This window comes from Sylvia atricapilla, chromosome Z (genome assembly GCF_009819655.1).
Source record: "Sylvia atricapilla isolate bSylAtr1 chromosome Z, bSylAtr1.pri, whole genome shotgun sequence".
Classification (NCBI taxonomy): domain Eukaryota; kingdom Metazoa; phylum Chordata; class Aves; order Passeriformes; family Sylviidae; genus Sylvia; species Sylvia atricapilla.
The window spans coordinates 60,339,376-60,366,019 of NC_089174.1; the positions used below are offsets into that span (position 1 = coordinate 60,339,376).

The following is a 26,644-nucleotide window of genomic DNA, read 5'->3' on the forward strand; positions in this document are numbered from 1 at the left end:
CAGATCAGCTGAGCAGTCAAAGATTCATTATTTGGTGACACTAGATTTTTCTTTGGTCATGTTCTTGCTGCCAGATTTATGCAAATGTAGTTCTGATTTCCAGTAGTACTGGACAGATGGTCAAGAGTCTTAATTGTACTGTAGTGTGAAAGGGATAAAAAATTAACAATACATAATTGGGTCACATTGTCTCCTCTGTGCCAATGAACATGTCTTCTTTTAAATACACTGTTTTCTGACCTATATTTAATAGTGTTATAGATAAAAATTTTCACATTATCTGTCCACTTAGTCTGCACTACCTATGTGACTTTAATGGGCTTCTGTAGTTTTACATTAATAAAAGACAATTCCATGATAATATGAGCCTGCAAACAAGTGGCATTTAACCATTACTTTCCTTTTTCTGCATTTGTGAAATTTGAGGGCTGAACTGAAAAATATAGATTATGTCCCTTTCTAAAGGCCTCATCCGGAAATGTATTCTGTACTTTCTTGCTGAGCAGGTAAGTATTAGAGGGGTTTTTTCCTGTTGTCTTGAAGAGTATGTGTCTCTGCCCAAGAAAGGCAGTGAAGGATCAGAGAGGAAACAGTAGACAGAAACTGAGTAAGTAGTGGCTCAAAGATACCACAGAAAGGGCTGAAAGTCCGATTTAGTCTGCAAGACTCCTCAAAGTAATTTGAAACCATGAAAATAAATTGCTAGTATGAACTACTTTGGCAACTTTTTCCAATCGAAAGAAGATTAATGTGGGCTCTGCCACAAGTTGACTAACAAGAAAAGTCAACCACAAGGGAAGTCTGCTGCGCCCACGTTCATAGGTGGAAATTAGGAAAGCCTCTTTAAAAAAAAACTTTAAATGCATTACATCCATCACCTGCAGTGTTTGTTCTTTGTCTTTTTTGTCTTTAATACCCCTTTATGTGATAATACAGAAAGTATTTGGAATAGCTCTACCTGCATAAAAAAAGTATAAAGGAAAAAAGTAACCAAGTGTATAAAATCCAAAATATTGCATCAGAAGACTATTCTCTAGAACTTCAAACTTCTTCAGAAAGAGGAAATCTAATGCAAATTTTACTAACTGAAAGTTTCCACACTTTTAATTTTCACTTAAATTCTACATTGTAGGGAGATATGCAAAAGCTTAGCATTTGTAGAGGAAAAGAGTACAAAGCTAGTATAAATGTTAAGTAAAAAATTTAGCCAGCTACAGGTTACATAGTTAGACTCTTCTAGTAAATAAGTTGTCATTTGTCAGTAGTCATAATGAACATGAAATGTATGAATCCTACATTTGAAGTTTTAACAATTCATCATTTTGAGTGTTAATGTAACTAAATACTGAAATAATTTTTGACTTGATTTTCATTTGATAGTCCACAATTTGCTTGTTATATTTTTAGTATGAAAGTATATACACTTCTTTAAAAGGTGGGTTTTTTTAAATTTTTTATTAAATTCAAAGCACTAATGCTGTCAAGGTTCTGAGAAACAACATGAATTCAGAACCTTTAAAGGTCTTGGAATGTATCAGCCAAGAAACAAGATTAGTACATTCTTGGTCTCACACATTATTTGATTTGATGTAGCCATTGTTGTCATTAGATACAGCTATTGATCCCATTAATAGTATTGTGATAAAACCTACAACATCAGAGCACCAGAGGAAGTCCAAAAATATTCTTAAGTCACCTGACACTTAACTGATTTTTTAATGTTTTTTTTTTCTAGCTGTAAAACAGTGAAGAGTAGCATTTGATGTACTGGAATCAGACAAAGATTAAAGCAGCAAAATTTCTGATGTGTGCAAACTAGTATCCTCATCTTGGATGATGATGATCTTGACTCTTAAAAATGCCCAAAGTGACTCTGGTAAATGGAAAATACTAAAATCAGTGATCTTAACTGCAGGATGATAAATATGACTTAAATTTCTGAAGAGAAATGCATCCAGTAGAAAAGTATATTGTAAATAATTTTCTTTTAAAGGTGTATGAACACTCCAGAAAAACTTTTTTCTAGTATTTCTGTTCTCTCGTGTTGGTTGCTTTTGCTTATTCTATTTCAGTATATGCATATATCTATTCCATATATTACTTTCAATCACATTACTCTTCATTGCTGTGTTGACTCCCAATTCTCATAAGAGATAAAGAACTCTCATATGCAAGGTTAGTAGGATTTTAGTGAAAACTGTAAACTGAAATGTGGGACATAGTTTTGGGGTGTTTCTTGGTTTTCTTCCTACTATGCAATGGCAGAATTAATCTGCTGAACATTGACCTGATATATATCAATATATAACATTTTCAAAGAGCAAATTCTTGGGGTTTTTCCCCTACTCTGTTGTTTAAGGCATAAAGGAACTTTTCAACATCTGTCTACTGCAATAACAACAATTTAAGAGACAATAGTCCATGGTTTTCAACTTAAATTATATCAGTGATGGCACCAATCCAGAGGTCATCCAAGAAAAGATAAACAGCCAGGAAGTTCTGCAAAAATTAAAGTCTTTCATCAGCTCAACTCTCTTACATTTCTATTTTAGAGCTTAGATCTGAATTCCTATTTGCAACTCAGTGAGATAAACTCAAAACAGAAGAGTAGTCCCTCTGTCACAGATATAAATAAAGATGCTGGTAAAATGTTGGATTTCTTTTGGAATCACACGCTGAGAAGGTGAACTTTTTGAGAAGATGAACTTAAAAGCAAAATATCTGACCATTTTCTGTGCAATACTCATGTGACTTCACTCAGCTTGGGAATATTTGTGTTCATAAAAGACAGTCCAAGGATAATGACAGAAAGAAGATGAATACTGAAACACAACACAGCATTGGGGAGGTGGGGAAGGGTATTTTATTAGGGCTTGCATAGCTGGCATTGCTTCTAATTTCTTTTAACCAGATCAAAATCTTAGGATATTATAGAAATACTTAGAAAATCAAAATCTCAAATTAGAGCTTCAGTTAAAAAAAGACAGCTGACTATGCAGGTTTTTGAAAGCGGATACTGCCAAATTAGTGTTACTGTGTTCATGCTTTTTATTTGATTTTTTAAATAAGTAAATTGTTGTGTTATATATATAATAGTATATATTATGTATTATGTTACTAATTGAATGTAAATATATAATAAATAATACAATATTTGTTATATATATATGTATTTAAAAACCACTCACATATATATGTTATTTCTCAAAGCCTTTTGCTATGATCAATATTCTTAACCAGCTGAAACACAGCTACCAGGCATTTTATTCTTTTTGTGTGTCCGTTATCCATTTCAGGGTGTTCTTCCAAGTATTGCAAAGTACAGATTTGAAATTCAATGTTGTCACTTAATTCTTTTGTGAGTTGTGGCACCAGCTAATAGTTATTTTTCAATTTTTGGTGTGATCTGTGCACAGATCACTTTGTTCAATCATTATGCCTGAAATAAAGAATGGCTGTTAACAGAAAAGTCAAAGGGATTGAGTCAAATTGTTTTTCCACAGACATCCATGCACTTGATTGGCATCACTGATATTAAAATGATTAGCAAAAAGGAAAAAATTACCCATTGTTTTACTCAGTGATAAAGTCTTTACAAATATGAGAACTAAAGCTACATCAGACAGGCACAGAATGAACGGAAGAGTACATGACCCAGACAGATGCTTGAATGCACTTGGTGGGATATTACAGTATAAAAAAAATAGGGAAGGAAACAGTGAGCTACAGAGAAGCAAACAATATTACTAGGGGTGACAGACGTAGGAAACATAAGTACTTGGTATTGCAGTACATGTTCTAACATACCCTTTCAGCCCCAGACTGAGCAGTATTAATCTGGGGGAAGAAGATGAGGAAGAAACTGTACATGTCACTTAACTGTAGCAATGGTGAAGTAAAACAGTCAGAATAAATCAACAAGATTACTAACACAGACACGCATGTCCCAATCTTGGGCTGCACCTAGATACAGGGCTTTCCAAGACATATGTTGATAATGAAACACAGCGCATTTCGAAGGCACTGCGATATAAAAGTTGAGGTTTTTCACAGTGTACAGTGTCATTGTGTCATTTTTTGCTGTCTGCTACTAAATGTGGTGGACAGTGGGTGGTATTTATGTTGAATTAGTGTATTTCTCCGCTAGGTCAATCCAACAACTTCCTCCTACTGAGAAGAGATTGTGTTTTTTCCACTCACATCCACACAGACACACAACCACACACACTTGCTTCTATCTTTTATTCTGCATCAGCTCTGAAAGTTGCTAGACCCCATATCTGAGCAGTCTTACCTTATTAATCAAATGATTAAATATATGTCTATAACTTTCTGATAAACTGAGATACTGTATCAATACACAGAAGGGACCTTTCACATCTGTCAAAGGGACCTTTAACATATTTGATGCACAGATGTGTTAAAAAAAGCACTTGGCAACTGGTGTTAGTTGAAGAGTATATGACATCTCACATTTTCAGTTCAAGCTCTCAGCAGTTACACAGTTCTAATTGTTCACTGGTTGTCATCTGCATCCTCTTATTAATACAGCTTCTTGTTTGTCTCATAAACTCTTTTTATGGAGTTTAAAAATCAATTTTAAAGGGCACCTTTTTGAGTAATTTCTATTCCAGGTAGAGTAGTTAAACTGCCTGGGCAATATGGGAGTGTAGTGGTTTGAAAGTAAAATGAGTGAGAGGCTCCAAGTCAGAAATACAATTTAATGAGAAGAAAACGGAAAAAAGGTAAAATAAAATAAATGCAATAATACAAAAAAGACCACTGACAAAATCAGAATACAACCTGAGCAGGGTGATGGAAGCAGTCCAGGTGAGGTGGTCTTCCTGAAGCAGTGATCTCGTAGAAAGGTCTGGTAGCTTTGGTTCTCTGGGAATCCAGTGGGTGAGGGCTGCCTGTTCTGTCCCAAATCTCAGCTTATATCCAGTGAGAATGCTTGGCTCCTGCCCCTGGGCAGAGCATCTCACAATGGGATGATGAGTCATGCAGGAGGTCCTTGATGGCCCATTAAAGAGAGATAGCTCCTGGAGGGAGTTTTCTATGAGTCATGGGCAAGGCATCGATGGGCCATTAACAGAAGGCACCTCAGAGGGAAGGGGGCCTGGGAAGAGCACTGCTCCAACAATTGGATTCATCAGTTCTGAAGACAGAATACTTTGTGCACATCCTATACTACAGCCCAGGACAGGGAGAAATATGGTTGTCTCATCCTACCACAACTGGGTAAAAGGAGGGTAAGTGGGCTATGCCTCTCTGCTTTCCAGTTTAAAAGGCATTCTGGGAATTCACACATTTACAAGGAGTACTGCTAACAGTATCCAGCTGTAGATGGAAATGGTTTTTATGAGTGGCTGTGAATATCACATCTACCCTGACATCCTACAACCACAGAATTTTTAGTCTCCGAATCAAATTGCTGTAAACACTCTGATGCAATTAGTGGCATCTATGCAAATATCTTGGTAAGTCAAAGGGAAAAAGAGGAAAAAAAAAAAAGACAGGCAAACAGATAGCATTCTGACAGGGCATGAATAATATTGAGTATACTGTGTAAGACTTTGTAAGATTTAAACAAATGGTTCCAGGACCTTGCCCTAGCATTTCCCCTCCTCCAAGGTGAAATGAGATACAGGTTAGGTCTGACAGCTACAGCAACCAGCTCTTATGAATATCACTATTGGACGCTCATCAGATTTACAGTAGTCATCACACTACAGTAATTGGCAGTGGAAGAGCAAATGGAAAGATGTGTAATTTACAGTTTATGAACTTGTGAAAGAGTCTGCTTGAGTCTGTTAGCATGAACCTACCTGATATATTTCTCTTACTTTTTGGTAGAAGTAATCTTTCAAAAATTTTTCTTTGAATGACCCCTGCTTATTTTCATACACTTATATGAAAAATTTCCAGGTTGATTTACAGATGGTTTTACAAGAAAAGGTATCCAAGTGATTGAGGTCCTTAGGATCTGGCAAAATAAAAACTCCCATATGAGGAAGTTCATATTTCCATTCCAGGCAAAACTACACTAAAAGACACTTCAGGAAGTTCAGGTTACTACTTTTTATAAGCTTTTCAACAAATGGAAGTCCAAACACTAAGACTGCAATTTCCATAAGTATTATGTAGGGTTTTAACAGCTTGTTGGTGCTGCTTCTCTCTTTCTCTCACTTTGAGACACTCCAACCACATACAACACCTTTTGTTAGCTTATTTAACACACAAACAAAGTAGAAATCTAATCGAGAAAAAGAATAGTTTCTTGCATGACTAGCAAGATGGAATGATACATCATCCAAGGAATGCAGAGGACACTCAAAAATGGGAGCAGGAGAAGAGAGAGAAAAAAAGAGCAGGAAGGGTAAAATTTCTTATTTCTTGACAAGTGAGTGAAATACTGCAGTGCTAGGGATAAGACTATTCATATCCTATCAACAATTTACAGTTAAATTCAAAAAATTTAATGGTAAATAATATATCAATTTAATATTATCGTACAGTAGGATACTGTTAAAAAAAAGCTAGCTTTCCAGAACAATAGGATACTAGTGAAATTTAATACTACAAGTAGCAGAAAGGAAAATAGTAACCATAACTACTCTTGCTTATTATATGAAGGACATTTTTAAAAATCAAATATAGTTATTTCTATAGAGACCTGTGTCCATTAGAATCCATGCCTATGATTTTGAAAAAAAGAAGATGAAATGTAAATTAAGAGTGCATGGTTGTGCTTGGTGACATCTCAGACCAGTGTTTCTACCTTCGAGGGGGAAGCAAATAGATAATAGTTATTAATCATAGGAAATACCAGAGCAAGAGGAAGGCTGTTTATCCTGATTCCAGCCAGGATGAGGTTAATTTCTACAGCAGCCAGGACGGAGCATGGCTAGCACCAGATGCTTATTCTATACCACCTCACCAATGGCTGGGGTGAGAGAAAGGGAGTGTCTTTGGGTAGAAGGAGCTCCTTCTGGGTCATGTAAGTGTGGCGGAGCTGTTTCTGTGTGAATTGTTGCCTCTTTTTTTGTGCCCTCTGCCTTTAGTACTGCTGCTGTCAGTGTTTGTTTTCTTGCATCATAGCTGCTTCCAGTAAATTGTTCTTATCTCAGCCTTTTGTACCTCCAGTTCTTCTCTCCAACACACTGCAAGGAAGGGGAAAGGGAAAGCAGGGGAGTGAGTGAGTGATACACGGTTTCAGAAGCACTAAATTGGAGAATACCATTTGTAAACCAAGATGCTACTCTGGAAAAAAGACATTGAAGGAAAAAAAAAGCAAACAGGAACAGTAGAGCAGAACAAAACAAAAACAACAACAACAAAAAAATTTAAAAAGGCAGGAAAAGAATAGGTGTTAAAACCAAAAAATGACATAACTGAGATAAGGATTATTATAACTGGTGAAAGTGAGACTCCCTGAAATTCACTGATATATTAATTTTCCCAGATTAAATATGGACAGCAAGTTTTGGAAGAATTTGATTTCTAGGGTCCTGCCTTCTTACACACAGTCTGGCTGCTTATTGCAAGCCTGAATTGAATTTGGAAGATGGAACACCAATCTGCTATTCCTTCATGAAAACACTAAGTGTAGGAAGATGCTGCCATTGCAGCAAGTATCTCTATTGCCTTTTGGGCAGAGTAGATGCCAAAAATGAAAAAGTATTCCAATTTTCTTTTCTTTGCAGTGTCCTTCCTGTTGTCCTGAGTAGAAATGCAGATAAATTCCATTCTTGCCTGGTTTAATTTTTTATCTCTTTCATTTGTAACTCATAGAAATTTTTAATTTTTGTCTTGCCCTATTTTTTTTCTTTTTCTTTTTTTGTCATCTGAAGCTTGACAAAGTATAGTCAAAGCCATTTTTATCTGATGCATGTTCTGACAAAAAGTATGATTACTGATAGAAAAAAATCCCCACTTAGGAAAAAATTATAAAGGTTTGACCTTGCATGGTTAGACAACTGTATACCTTCTTAGCAGCCTCTACTGAGCTGTGAGAAGTTGGAATCAATTTCTTTTCCTTTTTTTTTTTTTTTTTTTCTCTAGCAGCAATCCTTGGACTGCTTAACTGATTTTTCAAGCTAAAGCAATGTGAAACAATATAACCATGAATATCACAGAAGAATATAAAGATAGAAAAACATTAGAAACAAGTTGCACTTAGCACATTAGACCATTATGGGAATGGAGAGACTCAACTTCTTATTTTTTATCTATAGAAAAAATGGTGGTAGCTATCTACAAAGAGAAAAATATTATATTCCATATAATATAAAAAAGCAGCCCTAGTGCAAGCTCTAGTTAATATGGGAGTGAAATGACTATTAGAATATGAATTACTGGAAAAGCATCTGAACTATGGAAGAAAGGATGGTAATGATTTCAGTTTCAGAAATTTTGTGAAGTAGAGAGATAAAATAAAGGCACTTCTCTAATAAATAGAAATATTTCTACTCTCTGCCTATTGCATATTTATTTAACTAAAAATGGAGTCATTTGATAGTCCAAGATAATCCAAAAGCACAAAATATTGGCCACATTTCAGAACAGAATTGACCAAGTTTGGAAGATGGTCAGCATTAAAATAGTGCCTTTCATTGTGGTTATTTCTAAGAACAGATATGAAACAAATGTTTGTTGCACTATTCATTGTTCTTTTTAAAACTGACATGTTATCCATTATAGCTTTGTGGATTATTTATTTCTTCCTCTAAGTCAATACAAAGTGACAGATTTAACATTTTGTACTTTCAGAAGCCCAAGCACACACTGATAATATTTACTTAGGAGGGAAGCTGGCCGATCCCCTCTCATCTAAAGCCTCACTTTCTCCATCCAAATGTCTTTTCCATGGTCCTTTATCTCGCCAAGCTCTCTAAAACTGGCAAAGGGGAACACTGTGATTTATTGGAAGGCAAGGATTTTGAAGAGAGTGAGGATTTACTCAAGTAAAGTTTACCAGAAGTAGTTCACAACCCAACATGTCCTGCTTCTGAATCCTCTGTCAGAGCAAGTTCACCAGCTTCTGCGGGGCAGAAGAGCATGCAGTGAAATATGAGTGGGTGGTTGAGGGGTGGGAGTAGGAACAGACATAGACACTGGGGGACAGGCATGGGAGGACACAATGGAGATTAGATTTTACATTAACTTTTTACTTGATAAGGGTTTGTGATAAATTCCCTTTTAAGTACAATCGCATGACTGTTGGCCTCTAGAGGGTCCTCCTTAAGAAATGGAATATGAAGAATCTTATTAATGAGAACAGGAAAAAATACCCTTTTTATATTACTTGATACCAAGTAATTTACTTCATATTTTATTGAGAAGCCAAGAAAATAATTTGGCAAATGGCTCAAGGTACCCAGAAGGAAAGTTGTGACTCTTTTTTGTCTGCATAGTCTTCTGAACAAGGCTGAAACTTCGGACAAGCAAAATTATTTTACCAGGAAATAGAACCCTTAAAGCTGTGATTTTTAGACTGTTTTAGGTAAACAGGCTGCTGGAAATTATCCAGTTTTTCAACAGACTGTGATTGACCATTTAATTGTTTTGTTCACAAATATTGCTATTCACATACATTTTCATATACATCAAAATTGCAAGAGCCTTATACTTCTTTACATTCTCTTACTTCTTTACATTCTCTTACTGCATTTATTTTGCATGTCTTTGTCCAGTGTCCATTTCTTCTGTTATTTCCTGCTAAGTAATTGCTGAAATGTTCAGGCTAATTTATAAACACATGTTCTTAGAGAAACATGACACATATTCCTTAGTACTGGTCATTAATTGAAAATGTAAGGTAGTAAATTTTCAGGTTTTATAATCTGCTTCTGAGTAATGGGTGACCTGAGTTGAATTATTCACTTATTTCATTTATGACTGAATGGGTTAATGAGACATGAACAGGAGAGCAAAATGATTCTATTATTTCGATTTCAATGCCACTACTGCTTTTTATTACTTTAGGTGTTTCTGAGTACTAAGTCCCATTTAAGAGTGCACATTGCTTACTTTGATTAAGAATTGCTTAGAGAAGGAGGTAAAGACTGTATTAGCTAGTACTCGTTGCTCAGTGTTTTCCATTTCTGGACCAATGAGTCTAGACTGTTTCTTTGGAAAGACATATTTCTTTCTTTTAACTTTGTTCCAGCTTTGATGTTGATCCACAGAATAAAAAACTTCTGTTGAAACAGTAAAGAGAGTTATGTGATTTTATTTCTGGAAGCTCATTATAATTATGTAGCAGAGGTTATGTTTTAAAAAGCAGCTGTTATTCAGACAAGGAAGTATGATTGTGATCTTACCTTCTGCAAAATTTTCAGAGGCTGTATTTGTAATTCATGGAAACCTTAATCATGTAAAAAACAAATGTGATTTGATTCTATTACTTATTTCAACTTTTTTAAAAGATTACCAAAGAAAGAGTTGCATAATGCTATTTTGCAATTGGTAAACATAAGCACAGAGATGATGCATTTTAAATATTTGCACTCAGGCAGGCTAATATATTAGCACTGTTAGAAGACAGTAATCTCTAATGTTCTCATATGACAGTAGTAAATTAACAGGCTATCCTTAATAAATTTGGTGTACATAGGAAAATTAAGATAGATGAATCCATGAATAACAGGTATAGAGTGTTATAAAAGCAAATGTAATATGCAACTATACCATTTTCAGAAGCTAGAGCTATGGAAACTCCAAATTCCTGTTACTTTTGTTCTTCTATTACTCAACATTTTGCCATGCCATCCTTTGGGAGAATGGCTATAATGAGAACATTATATGAGACAGTGTGTTCTTTCTTTATCATAATTACGTTTGAAAAGCAGCAAACAAATTGTTAGTAGCATCTGAGAATTCTCTGCTTCCCTCATAATTGTATATGGCCACACTAGTTTAATTACAGATAATGACCTGTCGGATATCTTTATGTCCAAATCAACTGAAACAATGAAAATAATGAAATTAAGATTTAGGATTTCCTCCTAGGATTTCCTAGGTTTCATCCAGTCTCTGGACACATGCATTAGAATATATTTTTAGAATATTTAAGATTGCTGTTTTCTCCCTACAACACATACCTTATTTAGTAAATAGGTAGATATTTGACTATTTTTTCAGCATTACACTTCCTGTTACTCCTGACTCACTCTCAGTTTTTTCTCTTATTCTTCAACACTGGTCAGTCCAGTTGCAGTTTCTATTCTGACCGACTGCTTATTCCATCACCCTTCTTCCACATAAACCCTATTGACAATGACTAGCATTTCCTCTCAGTCTGTCAAGTAGATATCCCAAGCTGTATTTTTCATTTTCTTGTTGCAGTCTGCCTTCCCAATTGCTCCCCAAAGTCTGAGCATTTTTCCTTCTCCACCTTAGTCAGGATATTGCCATACAATGCTGCACTAAAACCCAAAACTCTGGATTAGTTGAAGCTCATTATCATGCTTAAATCCTGTATGAAATTTAAACATTATCATGTTTAAATCCAAAGAATGCTAATGCAGCACTGCACTGAATCAACATTAATGCCTGCTCTGTGGCTGGGGCTGCAGAATCACGGCTGTACAAATCATATGCAATCCCTGGGGGACCAATAAGTGAATGGCAGGTCATGGTCAGGTAAACCATGCTTACTGTACTTGGGATGTTTACAGGAAGTATGGCTGCATCCTAAAATGTCCTTAGTAAGTGTGTGTGAACCAGTCCTTTTAATAAGCTTATATTGTAGCCATGTTTGATAGTTTTTATTTTCTTTTTTTTTCTTAACAGGAACACCAAAAAGATGTCTAATACCACAACCAGGACATTGCAACATCTTACTCTTTTTCTAAGTTACATGTTAACTAAGATATTATGTAATATTAAAGCATTTATTCAGTTTCCATTTCAGAGACAGATTCTTCAGTGCTTGTTCCATCTTGATCTACGTTTAAGGGTTCATGTAGATATGTTCATTAGCAGTTTGAAAAATATCAGATACTCTACCCAACTGCAAATGATCAAGAAGATAGCTGAACCAATCTTTGCAGCTTCTAGTTTGCTATCAGAAGAATCAGTCCCATTTCTTTCACTCCCCTATCCTCACCATGCAGTGCCACTTCCTACCTTGTACTGTCTGTGATATTCATCTCCTGTGATCCTTTGGTAGGCTAGCAAAATTTATTCACACAAGAAAATCACCACAGTTTTTAGGATGGACACAATATAATGAAATCTTATGTTGATTCATTCAGAAACTTCATCTGCATTTATATGGACAAATCTATGTATATGTAGGTATAGTCAGACTCTGATCAAACACAGGGGTAGGCCACCTAGAGCCTGATTTTTCTGTATGTTTTGATGGAATCAACTTGTGGCATTTGCAGAACAGAATAATCCCTTAAAATGATAGATCATTACAGCTTAGAAAGCAACAGCTTTCTTTAAACAGATTAGGACTCAGAAACTCCCCAAAAACGGAAGTTCCCCTAAGGAACTGCAGGATTTCTTCTTGAATCTTTTGCTTTGAGATACAAAGATGAAAGAGATTTGCCCTATTGGAGCTTCTGTGATTTATAGAGAGGAATTAATAAACTTTTACCTCAAACAGAGACAAGGAAAATGACTTTGTAATTGATTTCTTCCTACTAGGGGATCTTGTTCAAACCCTGAAGGATGAGCAGCTGTGACCCAGACTTGCATCAGGAGGAGGATTTAAAATCAGTGATTTTCAAGATGAGTGATGGCTTCATTAGTATCTGTTGGACTGATAATCTAGATAGACATCTAGGATTTGAGACTTTTTGAAAGAAAAGTTTTTGTTGAAGCTGTCATCTCAGCAGCTTGTATAGGTGTGCCAGCTGAAGAAAAAAACAAAGATAATATTTCCATTTCTATTCTAAAAATTGCAAAATCAAATTATATGTGTATACAAAATCTAGTCTTCTGAAAAAACAAGTCTCAAACTTTTATACTTCCTGAATTTGCAAAATCTGCATATTTTGTTCCATTATACCTTTAGCTCCTAGATAAGAAAAAGAGAGGTCAGATGTTTCTTTCCCAAAGAGTATCTCAGTACCTTGTCATCATGATACACTATTAGGGTCAGCAGTATACAGGTCTCTCTGGGCCAGGGAGAACTTTTTTATTGCCTAATAAAACTAGATTAGGCAAGAGAACTTCTTGCAATGCAACTTCTATTACATAGGTGTTCGTAATAGATAACCCCTCCTGGTATATTTACATAGACATTTCTCTTATCATATAGCCATATTCAGTGTATAAAAGCCAATGGAGACAAGTAATGTGATAAAAGGGTTAACTTATCCAGTATTAAGTAACTGAATTTGCATTCAAGGTCTATCAAGCCTACCTTTGAACCAACTTTAAAAAGAGCAAATGACAAAAAGAAATACTACTAAATCATGTACACAGCAGCAAATAATTCTGCCTTTGTAAGAAATGCAGCGCAGATCCTCCTGGCCTTCTTTGGAAGGTTTACAGAGGACATTAGTGGGCATTTGTAAGGATTGACAGTGATAACAAGGGGAAAAAAACATATATTTGATTGTAATCCGTGCTTTTAGGAATGAGAGGTGTTTGCCATAGACTTGCCATAGACTAAGCAGCAGCTGCCCTGCTTGGCTGTGTGTCATGGAGGTTCAGTTAGTCACAGCATGAGACAGCAAGGTGGCAGATGGAGATCAAACAGTGATGACTGGAGTTAAAGTTCTTTATCTCTTCTGTGGATATCTCCAACTCCAAATATAAAAGAAGGTGAAGTATGAAAAAGGTTTAAAAGAAGCTTAAAAGATTGAAGGATTAAGTGATTTTTTTTATTATTATTTTTTTTCCAGAGGACTGGATTATTAAGGGCCTTTAAAATAATTTAAAAGCCTGTGGGAAAAGCCAGCCTACAGAGAGTCCCTACCTGACCTTGTGATTGTTACAGAAGAAAGTCCAGACACCAAGTGCACCTCTAGAATCTACTGGCCTTGACCAGGCTCAGCCAGGGCATGCACAAACTGCTTGTGAGCCCAACCATTTCACCACAGTCCTAGACCCTCAGCTCTCTGCTATATACCAGTCTTCAGCCTAGTCTGGCCCTGCTATCTGGGCAGACCTCAAGCCTACATGGCAGCTAGTTTTCCTCCTGCATGTAGCCCTCAGATGTCCATTGCCCACTGTCTTTAGTCCTCTCTGCTGCACGGATTTCAGATTCAAGATGAAACTTGGTCTATTGTCCTACCTGTAGTCTCATCTCCTTTTGCTCTTGCCTGGACCTGGTTCTATCTGGGCCTGGTTGCCTGAGACTATCTATGCATCCTACTACCAACACCTGGCTCACCCTGCTATGACTATATCTGTGGCACCATGCCCTGGAGTCACTCTTTACTCCTGGGACACCTAGTTGGAGGGAAAAGCAGGACTGTCGTGCTCTCTGAGAGAGGAAATGCAGAAAACAAATTAATACCTAGTACCTTAAAAACCTTCTGACACTTGCTTTCTTCAGCATTTGTCCACACATTAAATGGAGTTGGAAGGGCTTTACTCCAAATTTAATATTCATGGATAGGAATATACTTACATGTGTATTCAGTGAATATCCCCAGTCTGGTGGAGTCCCTACTGACTGGAAAAGAGGAAGGATAATCATTTGTGAAAAAATGAAAATAAGGAACACCCAGGGAGCTACACACTAGTCAGTGTCATCTCAGTGCCCAGCAAGATCGTGGAGCAGATCTTCATGGAAGCCATGCTAAGGCACACAGAGCACAGGGAGTTGATTGATGACAGCCAGTGTGGCTTCACTAAGGGCAAATTGTGCCTGAGAAGTTTGGAGGCTTCTATGACAGGATTATAGCATTGGTGGATGATGGAGGAACAAGTAACACCATTTACCTGGACTTGTGCAAAGCATTTGACACTGTCCCACACAACATCCTTGTCTCTGAACTGGAGAGACATGGATTTGATGGATGAATCACTCAGTGGGTAAGGAATTGGCTGGATGGTTGCACTCAAAAGAATTGTGGCCAGTTCCTCAATGTCCAAGCAGAGACCAGTGATGATAACACCAATCTGTGTGTCAACACGCTGGAGGGCAGGGATGCCATCCACAGCAACCTGAACAGGCTTCAGAGGTGTGCCTGTGTAAACCTCTGGAAGTTCAACAAGGCCAAGTGTGAGATCCTGCACCTGAATCAGGGAAATCTCAAGCATAAATACTGTCTGGGCAGAGATGGATTGGGAGTTGCCCTGAAGAGAATGATTTGAGGGTGTTGGTGGACAAGAAGCTGCATTGTTATTCATGTAAGACTATTCAAATCTTATTTTAAACAAAGAATCATATTACAGATTAAATAATTTCCAGAAGAGAAAAACATCTGTTTTAGAAATGTCTCAAATTAAAAGGCAGCAGTACAGTACAAACCCATTTACAATTTATAGTACAAACCCAGAGCAGGAACAAGCATGGAGATTGTAATGTAAACTGCTAAAAACTTTCTTTCTGTTGAGGAATTTCTACAGAACAAATCTTGCATCAGGATAGAAGACAGCATATATTGGACTAAGTCTGTACTGATACATTTTTTTCTTTTGCTTTATTTATTGAAACATTATGAGTGCTTTTCACTACTTTAAGGAATTGTAGATAAAGGAAGAAAGGATTATAATATGACTGCTTTGGAAGAATTATCTGTTACGCTTATTCCATTAAGAGTTTGCATGGGTTCAGTGATCAGCTGAACAAATTTGGGAAAAAAGTACATCGAGGACTACTAAATGCAGAAATCCCAGGATGGTAACTGAAATACTGCAGATTGGTATCAGTACGTCTTTTTTTCTAGTCTTGTGCATCTCCTTAGGTAGCTGTTACTGGCCAGTATCAGAAATTGGTTATTATCACAGATAACACTGTAATCTGACCTGATCTCTATGTTCTGTGGTACAGTGGTGCAGAGGGCCATCGGCAGGCATAGATTTTCCTCTGTGAGTTATAGGAGGGAACTGGAGTGAATCTTAGAAGGATAAATCACCATTTTCTTATTTTGATAATTCATTGTTTTAAAGAGCACAGAAGGATAGTTCCACCACCCATGAACCTTGCAGTATTAGAACTGCAATAGATCTTTTGGCTAAATCACAACTGGAGTCAAGACATTCAAAGAAATTAAAAATATCAGTGTTAAAAAGAGTACATACAACATGTCTGTTTAATTTAAATTATAAAGGACATTCCTTTTTAAGTCTTGTGCTTTATCTAGCAAAAGTGATGTCCCAAAAAGCTACATAGTAGATCACATGGTCAGCTCATCAGGAAAAGACATATGCAGCTCTGAGCTTTGTGCAAATAGCTGAAATAACAGCAAGATGCAGTTTCCCAAACCTTTCCTCTCTTCCAAGAAACCTCCTTCCTTCTGCTGATATACATCACAGAATCACAGAATCACAGAACATGTAGGTTGGAAGACACCTTCAAGATCATCGAGTCCTACCCAGCCCTAACACCTCAACTAGACCATGGCACTGAGTGCCACATCCAGTCTTTTTTTAAAGACACCCAGGGATGGTGACTCCACCACCTCCCCCAGCAGACTATTCCAGTATTTAATCACTCTTTCCATGAAAAACTTCTTCCTACTATCTAACCTATATTTCTCTTGATGCAGCCTGAGACTGTGTCCTCTCATTCTGCCAGCTCCTGTCTGCAGAAAGAGACCAACCCCCACCTGACTACAGCCACCCTTCAGGCAGTTGTACAGAGTGATAAGGTCACCTCTGAGTCTCCTTTTCTCCAGGCTAAACAACTTCCTCAGCCGTTCTTCATATCACTTGTTTTCCAAGCCCCTCACCAGCCTTGTTGCCTCCTCTGGATGGGCTCAAGCATCTCAACCTCCTTCCTAAACTGAGGGCCCAGAACTGGACACAGCACTGGAGGTGTGGCCTCACCAGTGCCCAGTACAGGGGAAGAATGACCTCCCTGCTGCTGCTGGCCACACCATTCCTGATCCAGGCCAGGAGCCATTGGCCTTCCTGGCCACCAGGGCACACTGCTGGCTCCTGTTCAGCTGCTGTCCCCAGTACCCCCAGGTCCCTTTCTGCCTGAGCACTGTCCAGCCACACTGTCCCCAGCCTATAACACTGCAGGGGGTTATTGTGGCCAAAGTGCAGGACTTGGCACTTGGACTGATGTAACTTCATCTTACTGGACTCTGCCATCCATCCAACTGTTCAGGTCTCTCTGCAGAGCCCTCCTACCTTCCAACATATGGACACACACTCCCAGCTTAGTGTCATCTGCAAATTTACTAATGAAAGATTCAATATCCTCATCCATGTCATCAAATAAATATTGAACAGGACTGGCCCCAGCACAGACCTCTGAGGGACACCACTGGTGACTGGATGCCAGCTGGAAACAGCACCCTTCACCTCCACTCTCTGGGCCCAGCCATCCAACCAGAAGCCATGAAGAAAACAGCGCTTTTTTTGGCTATGTGTTTTGAAGTGATACATTTATTCAAAGCTACAAGACTAGCTGACTCTTCTTGAATTGATATCAAAGCACTAGTCACCTTTGATATCCAAGCGCCACCTTCTATTGCATCTCTTGTTCAAGATTCCTATTTTGCCAGTTAAGGCAATAAATAATAGTTTTCAAGAGGCTGCTAAAGAACTGTCTAGCTGATTAAGCACATAAACCAGGCTTGTATCTCTACCACAGTGATTACACATAGCCCATGCTAAACCAAAGTCTTTGCTGAAGTTCTGAATAGAAAAGCATTATCCATAGGATGACTTAACAAACCACTTCAGAGGTGGTGCTTTCCAAGGTAAAGTGGGCATGCCTTGACATTAGTGTGTGGTTCACTGGCACATCTCTCCATCTTCCTGCTCCAATCCATAGTTTTCAAGCTGAACTAAAACTGGGGTTAGCTGTGGAAAATGAAGAAATATGGACAGAAAATGTATTGTTTAGGATGCTTCTCTATTTCCTTAGACTTCGCTTCCTAAAGCACTACTGACAGCTATAAAACTCCAACCTCACACTGAAGAAAAAATTCTGTCAAAGTTAGCATTTTGAGTGAGCTGACTGTAATGTCATAGTTTGTGTGAAATATCATCCTGATGCTGCCTGCTGGAGAAAAGGGATAAATTTTTAAAAACACTTATTACTTGAACAAAGTTGGAAAGAATATTTGAACACAATCTGCTTTTAAAAGGAATTATGTAGGTACAAAATCATAACAGGAATTATTTTGTTACTATCATGGTTTTAATATATTTTTCTAGTATTTCTATCTCACTCGTGATTTCAAGATAAAACCCACAGCAAAGTTTTAATTTCCTTCATGCTACTATCATATTTGTAAAGAAGCAAAATATACATCTAGAGGAGAAAAGCAACACATATTTACATTTTAATAGCAATCAGTTAAGGTCAGTATTGGATTTATATTACAAGCCCTTGCAGCAAACAGCTTTGTTGTTTAAAGCAAGCTTCATCTCACTTATTGGGAGTCTCTGATTCTGAAACCAGGGAATCAAATCATTACTCCGAATACTGGCGTAAATTTATGAGGGCCTTTCCCTTTATAATAGAGTATTTATTATAACTCAGATTACATCAGAGAAGTAATTTCATGTTTACTACAGGAATTGAGAGCTTGCATTAATTTGTGATCTTTGGTGCAAAGTAAATTTACTTTTAGGTTCTGAAGTAGTGATCAGTTGTCTTACTAAATTCAGAAGGCAGTAGATCTGTGATGCAATTAAGAAAAAATTAATGAACATCTTGGAAATTTTTTCTTTCATTGTTATTTTATTTAAATGTTGATTCAAATACATATCAGTGTGACAACTCTGGGGTTAGTTCTAGAAGATGAAGAAATGTGGGTTCATCTGTTTATAAATAAAGATACAAGTCTGCAACTATACTAGTATCATCCTAAGAGAGACACAGAACTGATGGATGGGGGAAAGTAACTTCCTCTCTGCTCCCCAAGGCTAACATCACCTAAAGTTAAAGTAGTAATGATGTTCACACGCACAGACACACAGACACATACAGACATGCCCCGGTAACAGCTGTGTTGCTCATCCTAAAGCTCGCCACTCGAGTGCAAGAACGGAATCAAGTCCACGCTCTGCTAAAGAAACACAGAAACTTTTTTGTCCTATCAGAGAAAGGCTTTTGTGAAAGAAAACCCTCTCTCCTGGGAAAATGTCCTCCGGGCTGTGCCCGTGAGCCGGGGGCAGAGCCGGGTCAGCCCGGCGGGGGATGCTCGGCGCGGCCCGGCGGGGGTCAGGGCCGGGGGCGGGCGGGCAGGTGGCGGCGGGCGGGGCGAGCGCGGCGCCGCCCCCGGGCCCCATTGGCGCGGGCTGTGGGGGCCGCGCCGCGCCGCCCCCCACACAAGTGCGAGCGCCCGACGGCGGGGTTGAGCCGTGCCGTGCCGTGCCGTGCCGTGGGCATGCAGAGCTGCGGGCGCTGGTGGGGGCGGCTGGCGGCCCGCGGGGCGCCGCACCTGCGGGCGGCGGCGGGGCAGCTGCGCTGGGGCGGCGGGGAGGCGGCGCGGTGCATCGAGCAGCTCCTGCCGCGGCATGATGACTTCTCCCGCCGGCACATCGGGCCCCGGGAGCAGGAGAAGCGGGAGATGCTGCGAACCGTGGGGGTGCAGGTAGGCGCCGTGCGGGACCGGGGCGGCGCGGCCGGAGCGTCCCGGTACGGGCTGTGCCGCCCCGGGGGAGCTAACCACGGCGTGCGGGCGCTTCTTGCAGAGCGTCGAGGAGCTGATGGACAAAACCATCCCGGCTAGCATCCGCCTCCGGAGGCCGCTGAGGATGGAGGACCACGTCTGTAAGTGACCACATGGCCCGGGGTGCTCTCGGGCTCCCCGCGGCCCCTTCCGGCCGCCGGGGTGCCCGGGGAAGTGGGGGGGACTTGGGGTGCGCACCCCGTACCCCTGATGTCCCCGCCCATACGTCTGTTCTTACCGCCCAAGTAGAAGCGAAGGTTAGGGCTTACCACGGGCGCTTCATTCTTCTCGGACCAACTCCGTAGAGTAATTTGGTTGCTGCGTTTATTTATTCCTCTTGGAAATCGGTAGGAAAATACGTGTAGCACACGGGGGCTGCTCGAAAACCCGAGTTGGAGCTCAAATGCACCATTGATTTCACTTTGTCCCAAGAGCCTGATGTGAAGGGAAAAGTGTGACTAAAAATCGTCCCCTTGGTGTGGATTGACTGTAGCTACAAATAGGCCGCTGTCTTTTGATAGTTCTTACGTATCTCCAGGATTTCTTTGTTTTTCCTCCCCCTAACCCACCTTTCCCCCCTCACTTCCCCCCCACCCCACCCCCCCCTTCCGCCAAATAGTAACCTGCATGTTTTAATAACGTGAAAAATATCCGTCTCCGTATTATGGATACACAGTAGACTAATGGCCAGAATTTTAAATCTGTCTAATTGGGTGTTATGGGTAAAGCTGCAGGAATACTAAACATCCGAGTCAGCTATTGTAGCACTACAGTAACTCAGCAAATTGCTGTAGAAAACTTGATGTGATTTCATGAGGTTTTAGATAGTAACATTTTTAAGAGTTAGCAAGCACAGTACAAAATTTCTACCTGCATAACTGCATTTTTGAGCGATATCTGTGGACATGATGCTAGAAGTCCTGTAAGTGAAAGAAACACTTAAAAAACCTCAATGCTAAACAATTACACTAAAACTAACAAAGCTCAACGGCCATTCAGATATTAGATCCAGTTACAGCAGTATTAACTTCATTTTTGTGTCATAATCCTTTGCGTGATTTTTAGAAAACTTGATTTCTCTTGCTGGTATTTTCTCATTGCTCATCCATGTGCTGTAATTTGAGTGTAAACTTCAGGCCTGCAGCTCTGGTGAGGTTCCTGGCCAGTTCAATCTGGTTACTCTGGGATGACATCACGCGTGAGAGGCAGCACCACAGTGAACAGCCAGGAAAACTAGACCCTGAAAAGAGAGATTCTAGCCAGGAAGGGTACAACGGGGACTGATTTTTAGAGTTTCTACCTCTAAAATGTTTTATTAGTACAATAGTATTTCAGTCTTTGGTAACTTTCCATCTTATTAAAATGGGGAGAGGCAAAATTTAACAACCTTCTTGTGTCTGTACAACTGCTGAAAGTACTGCTTGGCATATTTCCCTATGGTTAATGTGTTTTTATCAAGGTACTCCCTGACTAAGAAGTGATTTTCATGGACCTCAAAGAAAAGAACTTTTTAGATTATTATGTATTTATGTCAGTAGAAGGAGTGAAATGCAGTTTGTCACTAATAATTATGTCTTAGAAGGCTCTCTAATTTTTTTTAATCATTCGTTTTCATTATTAGTTATTGTGATACTCTTACAAAATTTTACTTCACCAAAACACACATAAAAGTGATACAGCATAGTGGCCATTAAAATACATATGCATTATTGAAAACTAACCTGGTGATGTCAGCTTAAGTCACAATCTTGATGCAGTGCTCAAATGCTGATTTTCGTGGTAATTTTGAGTGAATGTCTCCTATACAGTGGTGCATTAGTTGATGTTCTGTTGTAGGCAAGTTCTCACTGTGCAACAGGACCTCATTAGCTAACAGTGTATTTAGTTCACTGGCATTTTGCTCCACTTGCTATGCTGTTCTTGTTCCCTTAGAGTAAACTTTGAAAGAATGTGACTGTGATGCAGAGACTCACATTGCACAGCATGCAACAGTGAGTTTTCAAAAGAGATGCTTGCATGAGGTACAGGAAACTGGTTTTTTTCTGTACAGGACTGCATTTTTCTTCTGAAGCCAGTGTGCTGGACTGACTTTTACAATTTAATGTGTAGTTGTTTGTCACTAGTTTTCCCCTGCACTAGTAACAGAAAATTCCACAGCTTTTAAAAGAAAAGTTAAAAGCCTCAGCTTAAAATTGTGCAATGTCATATTGAACATCTTGTACCCAGGACATTGTAATCTGAGTGAAGCTTGCTTCCTTTTTAATGTACCATTAGAAAGAACACTTTCCAGTCACCAGGATGGTATTTCTTATGTGAGGATGGGGCATATACCTTTTACTAAAGGGAAATAGCAAAATTGAGAAGTGTCATGAAAACTGTATTTGATTTTAATTTAAACATTTGTTTTTATTTGCATGAATGCTCTCACTATCTAACTCACACATGGAAAGAGAGAACAGAACAAGGCAACAAAAAGCATATCATTCAATGAACTTCAGCCTTTGTAAAATTAATAATGCAAATACAGCAATTTCCACTTGTCTTTATAACTCAAAATGTAATCATAGTGACTTCACAAATTAGAGTGCAGCTGAACAAATGAGCTGTGCTAGAGTTCCTCCTTTATACTAACAAACACAGCTGAATTTACATTGAAGTCTCACTCAAGTCAATCCTTACAGATAGACATTCAATTCAAAAAAAACACATACCCACCATAAAAAGCATGTCTGTGTATCATAGGTCTCTGCAGTTACATTTGGGTGTTTTGGAAAACTTTGATAGCTGTAGGCCTCATCTCAGGTGTGCATATTTGATGTGTACCTTTGATACATAGTCTTCAAGTTTTGATTTGGTGTGTGTCACTAGAAAAGATTATATTACAAGTCCTTCCATTGATAATCTCACAAGTTGTCTAAAAGAAGGAAAATTAATCAAATTTATGTGTATGCAATAGCAGCAAAAAAAAAGAGAAAAAGGAGGCTCCTGTGAAAGTGGAGCTTGTATTAAAGAGCTTATTTATATGGCCTTGCATATTCCACTGATGATAGGTAAAACCTCTGATTACAGTAGAAGCACACTTCTTTTGTACCTGTGTTGTCTTAACTGGACATTTTAGCACAGACTGCTCTTCAGTGAAACAATGAAGCTTCATTAGTACTCTGAAGGACATAACATACATAGAGGGATAAAGTCTTTAACCTTACTTAACTGGACATCTTCTGAGTTTAGGCAGGCTCTGCAGAGGGATCTGGACAGGCTGGATCATGGGCTGAGCCCAGTGGTGTGAGGTTCAAGAAGGCCCAGTGCTGGGTCCTGCCCTTGGGTCACAACAACCCCAGGCAATGCCAGAGGCTGGGGCAGAGTGGCTGAAAAGCCGCCCACAGGAAAAGGACCTGGGGTGCTGTGACAGTGACTGAACATGAGCCAGGGTGTGCCCAGGTGGCCAAGAAGGGCAATGACATCCTGGTCTGTACCAGCAATAGTGTGGCCAGCAGGACCAGGGCAGGGATTGTCCCCCTGTACTCGGCAATCAGGCTGTGAGGCCACAGCTTGAATCATGTGTTGTTTCAGTACCCTCACTGCAGGAATGACACAGAGGTGCTGGAGGGTGTGCAGAGAAGGTCTGCAAAGCTGGTGAAGGTTCTGGAGCACCAGTCCTGTGAGGAGCAGCTGAGGGAGCTGGGGGCGTTTAGTCTGGAGAAAAGAGACTCAGGGGGTACCTTATTGTTCTCTACAACTGCCTGAAAGGAGGGTGTAGACAGGTGGGGTTTGGCCTCTTCTCCCAGCTAAGAAGTGACAGGACAAGAAGAAATGGCCTCAAGCTGTGCCAGGGAAGGTCCAGCTTGAACATCAGTAACAATTTCTTCACTAGGATGGTCAGGCATTGGAATAGGCTGTGCAGGGAGAACTACCATTCCTGGAGGTGTTCAAGGAACAACTGGACATGACACTTAGTGCCATGGTTTACATGACAAGGTGGTAATCAGTCAGAGGTTGGAGTTGATTAACTGGGAGGTGTTTTTCAACCTAAATGATCCCATGATCTGTTGTCCTTAAGTCTGAATCACTAGCCATTCTTGTAAATGCCAAGTTTTGCTGGTACAAGTACATTTATACTCTAAATGCTTTTTCAATGATTGTTATCTGTATTAGCAGATCAATGAATGTTATCTGTATTAGCAGATTTCTTTTTGTACTGCCATTGTCAGTGATGGAGGAGAAATGGACTGTAGCTTGGGCTAAGAGGTTTTGGAAATAAATCCTTTCTTTGATATGAAAGATGATAGGACTATCTATGTCCATTTTGTGACAAAAGAAAAAAAAAGCCGTTTTACAAGTGACTGTTGCCATGAGCCCGCTGACTGTGTTGTAAAACCTCCTGAATATGCCACTGAATTCCACTAGGGGTGAAAGAGCAAAATTTCTGATTTCAGCCAACAGTAAATTTTAGTCCTGTACATCAACTAATTGTGGAAGAGGGGCTTTTTTTACAGTCAGATTTTTTTGCAGATACAGTTAAGGAAAAACATAATTTTGCCATGTAACTTCTACTCAGTCAATATTTACAAGAAGGCTGGACATCTGTTTGATACATAATTGGGATCAGCTGGTATTACAAAGCTTTATTCCTAGGATTACAGTAAAAAAACCTTGAACAATCAGCTTTTCTTTAGGTATTGAAGGAACTTGAGCATATATGTCATGATTGACCCATTTTAAGTACATATTGTCTTATAAAAGAGCAATCCTCTTTATTTTATCTCTACAAACCTACTGTCTATGTCAGTCCCTGCAATGCTGCCATGCTATGTCCGTTTTTATATGGAATGGGCACATCTTGTGCATATGTTTGTATTTCTGCTTTTTAGTTCAGGATTTGAATTTTTTCAAAGGTAGAATTAAAATATACTTCTGGGACCACCACCACATTTTTTTTTCTAACATTACCAGGTACATTCTCAAATTTTAGGATTTACCAACATTAGTTTCTAAAATCTTAAGAATGCAGTTGGATCTCCAGTCTAAATTTTATTAGAAGCAGTACCGTTCAGAAGCAGTTACATTGTAATAAACATTATTTGTGTCTCCAAATTAACATCTCTTTTTGCATTGAGTCTTCTTTAATAGGATTTTATATTTTAAATGCCAGTTAAAAATTAATTCTGGGTGACTTTATGATCATCTCCTAATGTCAGTCAGATTTTTAGAGTAGTTTCAGGTTAAATTTCTCACAAATCAGTCATTTCAGGTTCCCTGCTGCTGGCATCCACACAGTATGATTCAGATGCCTGTGGCAGGGGTAATTGTTACGCTCCAGAAGTGTTGCCACACTTAGTGCAGAATCTGCATTGCCACCCACAGCACTTCGTTCCTCATGCACTTTCAGGCTGCTGCTCTTTTTTTCACAGGCAGCATCCCTTGTGGGTAGAACAGGGAAAGGCATCTTGTTTTAGTCAGCTTGCCCCTGCTTTTGGCTCCTGGCCTGATCAGGTTGTGTGTGCTGCCCAGGCTGGCTGGGTGAGTGCAGGTAGCCTGAGTGAAAGGGGGGGGAAGGAGCAGGGCACCATGGCTTTCTGCCCATATCTTGAAGTTATGGACATAACAGCTGGAACATGCACTTGTGCTGTCCTACAGCATTATTACTATGTGTCTGACAGTACTTTGGAACTAGTTGTTTTCAATTTAATCTGGTTTTGAGGTTTTATTTAAGAGATTGAATTAATTACTTAAGTAAGAGAAATAAATTAATTCCCCTGTTAGCAGCTGTTCTAAGGATGTTGCTTCCTTGATCCTAGGGGCTAGATTTGTTTTTAGGATCTGATATAAGGTAAATAAAATATATCAGACAAATAGTAACTTTCTTTTTGTATTGCATGGTTCGAGTGGTATAACTTGAACTTCTCCTTTTGTGTTTTCTCCACTCTCCTTCTCTAGTACCATGTTTTGCAGATACTAAGTTCAAGGCAACTCTATTGTGCAAACTGCAAAAACAATAGCAAAAATAACAGTGTATTATTTTGTGATCTGGAAATTCAGTCCCTCTTACTGTTTTTGTGATACATTCTGCTTTTGCTACGTGTAGATGCAGCAATCTGGAAGTGTCTTTGCAGAACCTCTCAGACCCTCAGTATGTTTTCTCCTGTTATAACACAGGAGTGCAGCAAGAGCAGTGAACCTTATTCTGAGTATTATCTTTGATCTAATATTTTGATTCTAATGAGTTGATGAGGGGAATAAAGATCAACTGCAGTGACTTAGCTGGCAAATTTTTTTTGCTGAACAAGGTTCTTAAAGGACTTTTATTGTACACCCAATAAAATGACTTCATGATAAAGGCATTTCAATCACTTTTTCTTAGAACACTGGAAACAAACAGCTGAATGTGAGGGTGGCTGGAGTCCAACCATTACTTAACTATAGTAAATTTTTCTTTCTGATTTTATTTCCCCATTTTGCATATTGCTTCTTACTCTCATTGCTGAGAGAAGTAAAAAATGTCTCAAGCTGTGTTTTTCGAACCATGTAATTAAAATTTTTAGGAATCCTATGTGTTTTATAGTTTTAAAGAAATTAATAAATATTTAGAATAATCCAACATTTCCATTACATATGCTTCAAGTTATATACTTTATATAGCAGAAAAGGTCTGTTATTTTCAGAGTATGGTGACAGTCCTGGGGACCAAAATGGAAATGTAGCAACTTCATTATGTATTTGAAATTTTTTTTTAAGCATACATAAGATAACTCTTGTGTTTCACATTCATCTGCCTTTGTATTAGCACAAAATGATAGATAAAGGGCTAGACCACTTTCACAAATAACATTATGGGAATACACTGTTGAAACCTAGGCTTAACAGAGTGGGAAATA

General features: G+C 38.8%; 1 protein-coding gene across 1 annotated transcript in view; it reads left to right on the forward strand.

The window, feature by feature from the left end:
* The first annotated feature begins 19,484 nt into the window (after positions 1 to 19,484).
* The window catches only part of GLDC (glycine decarboxylase), a 39,735-nt gene continuing 32,575 nt past the window's right edge, over positions 19,485 to 26,644 (forward strand). The window contains exons 1-2 of the mRNA XM_066338848.1: positions 19,485 to 19,691; positions 19,792 to 19,870. Of these exons, the coding sequence (XP_066194945.1) occupies positions 19,485 to 19,691; positions 19,792 to 19,870 (286 nt within the window). The remainder of the gene's footprint in view (positions 19,692 to 19,791; positions 19,871 to 26,644) is intronic.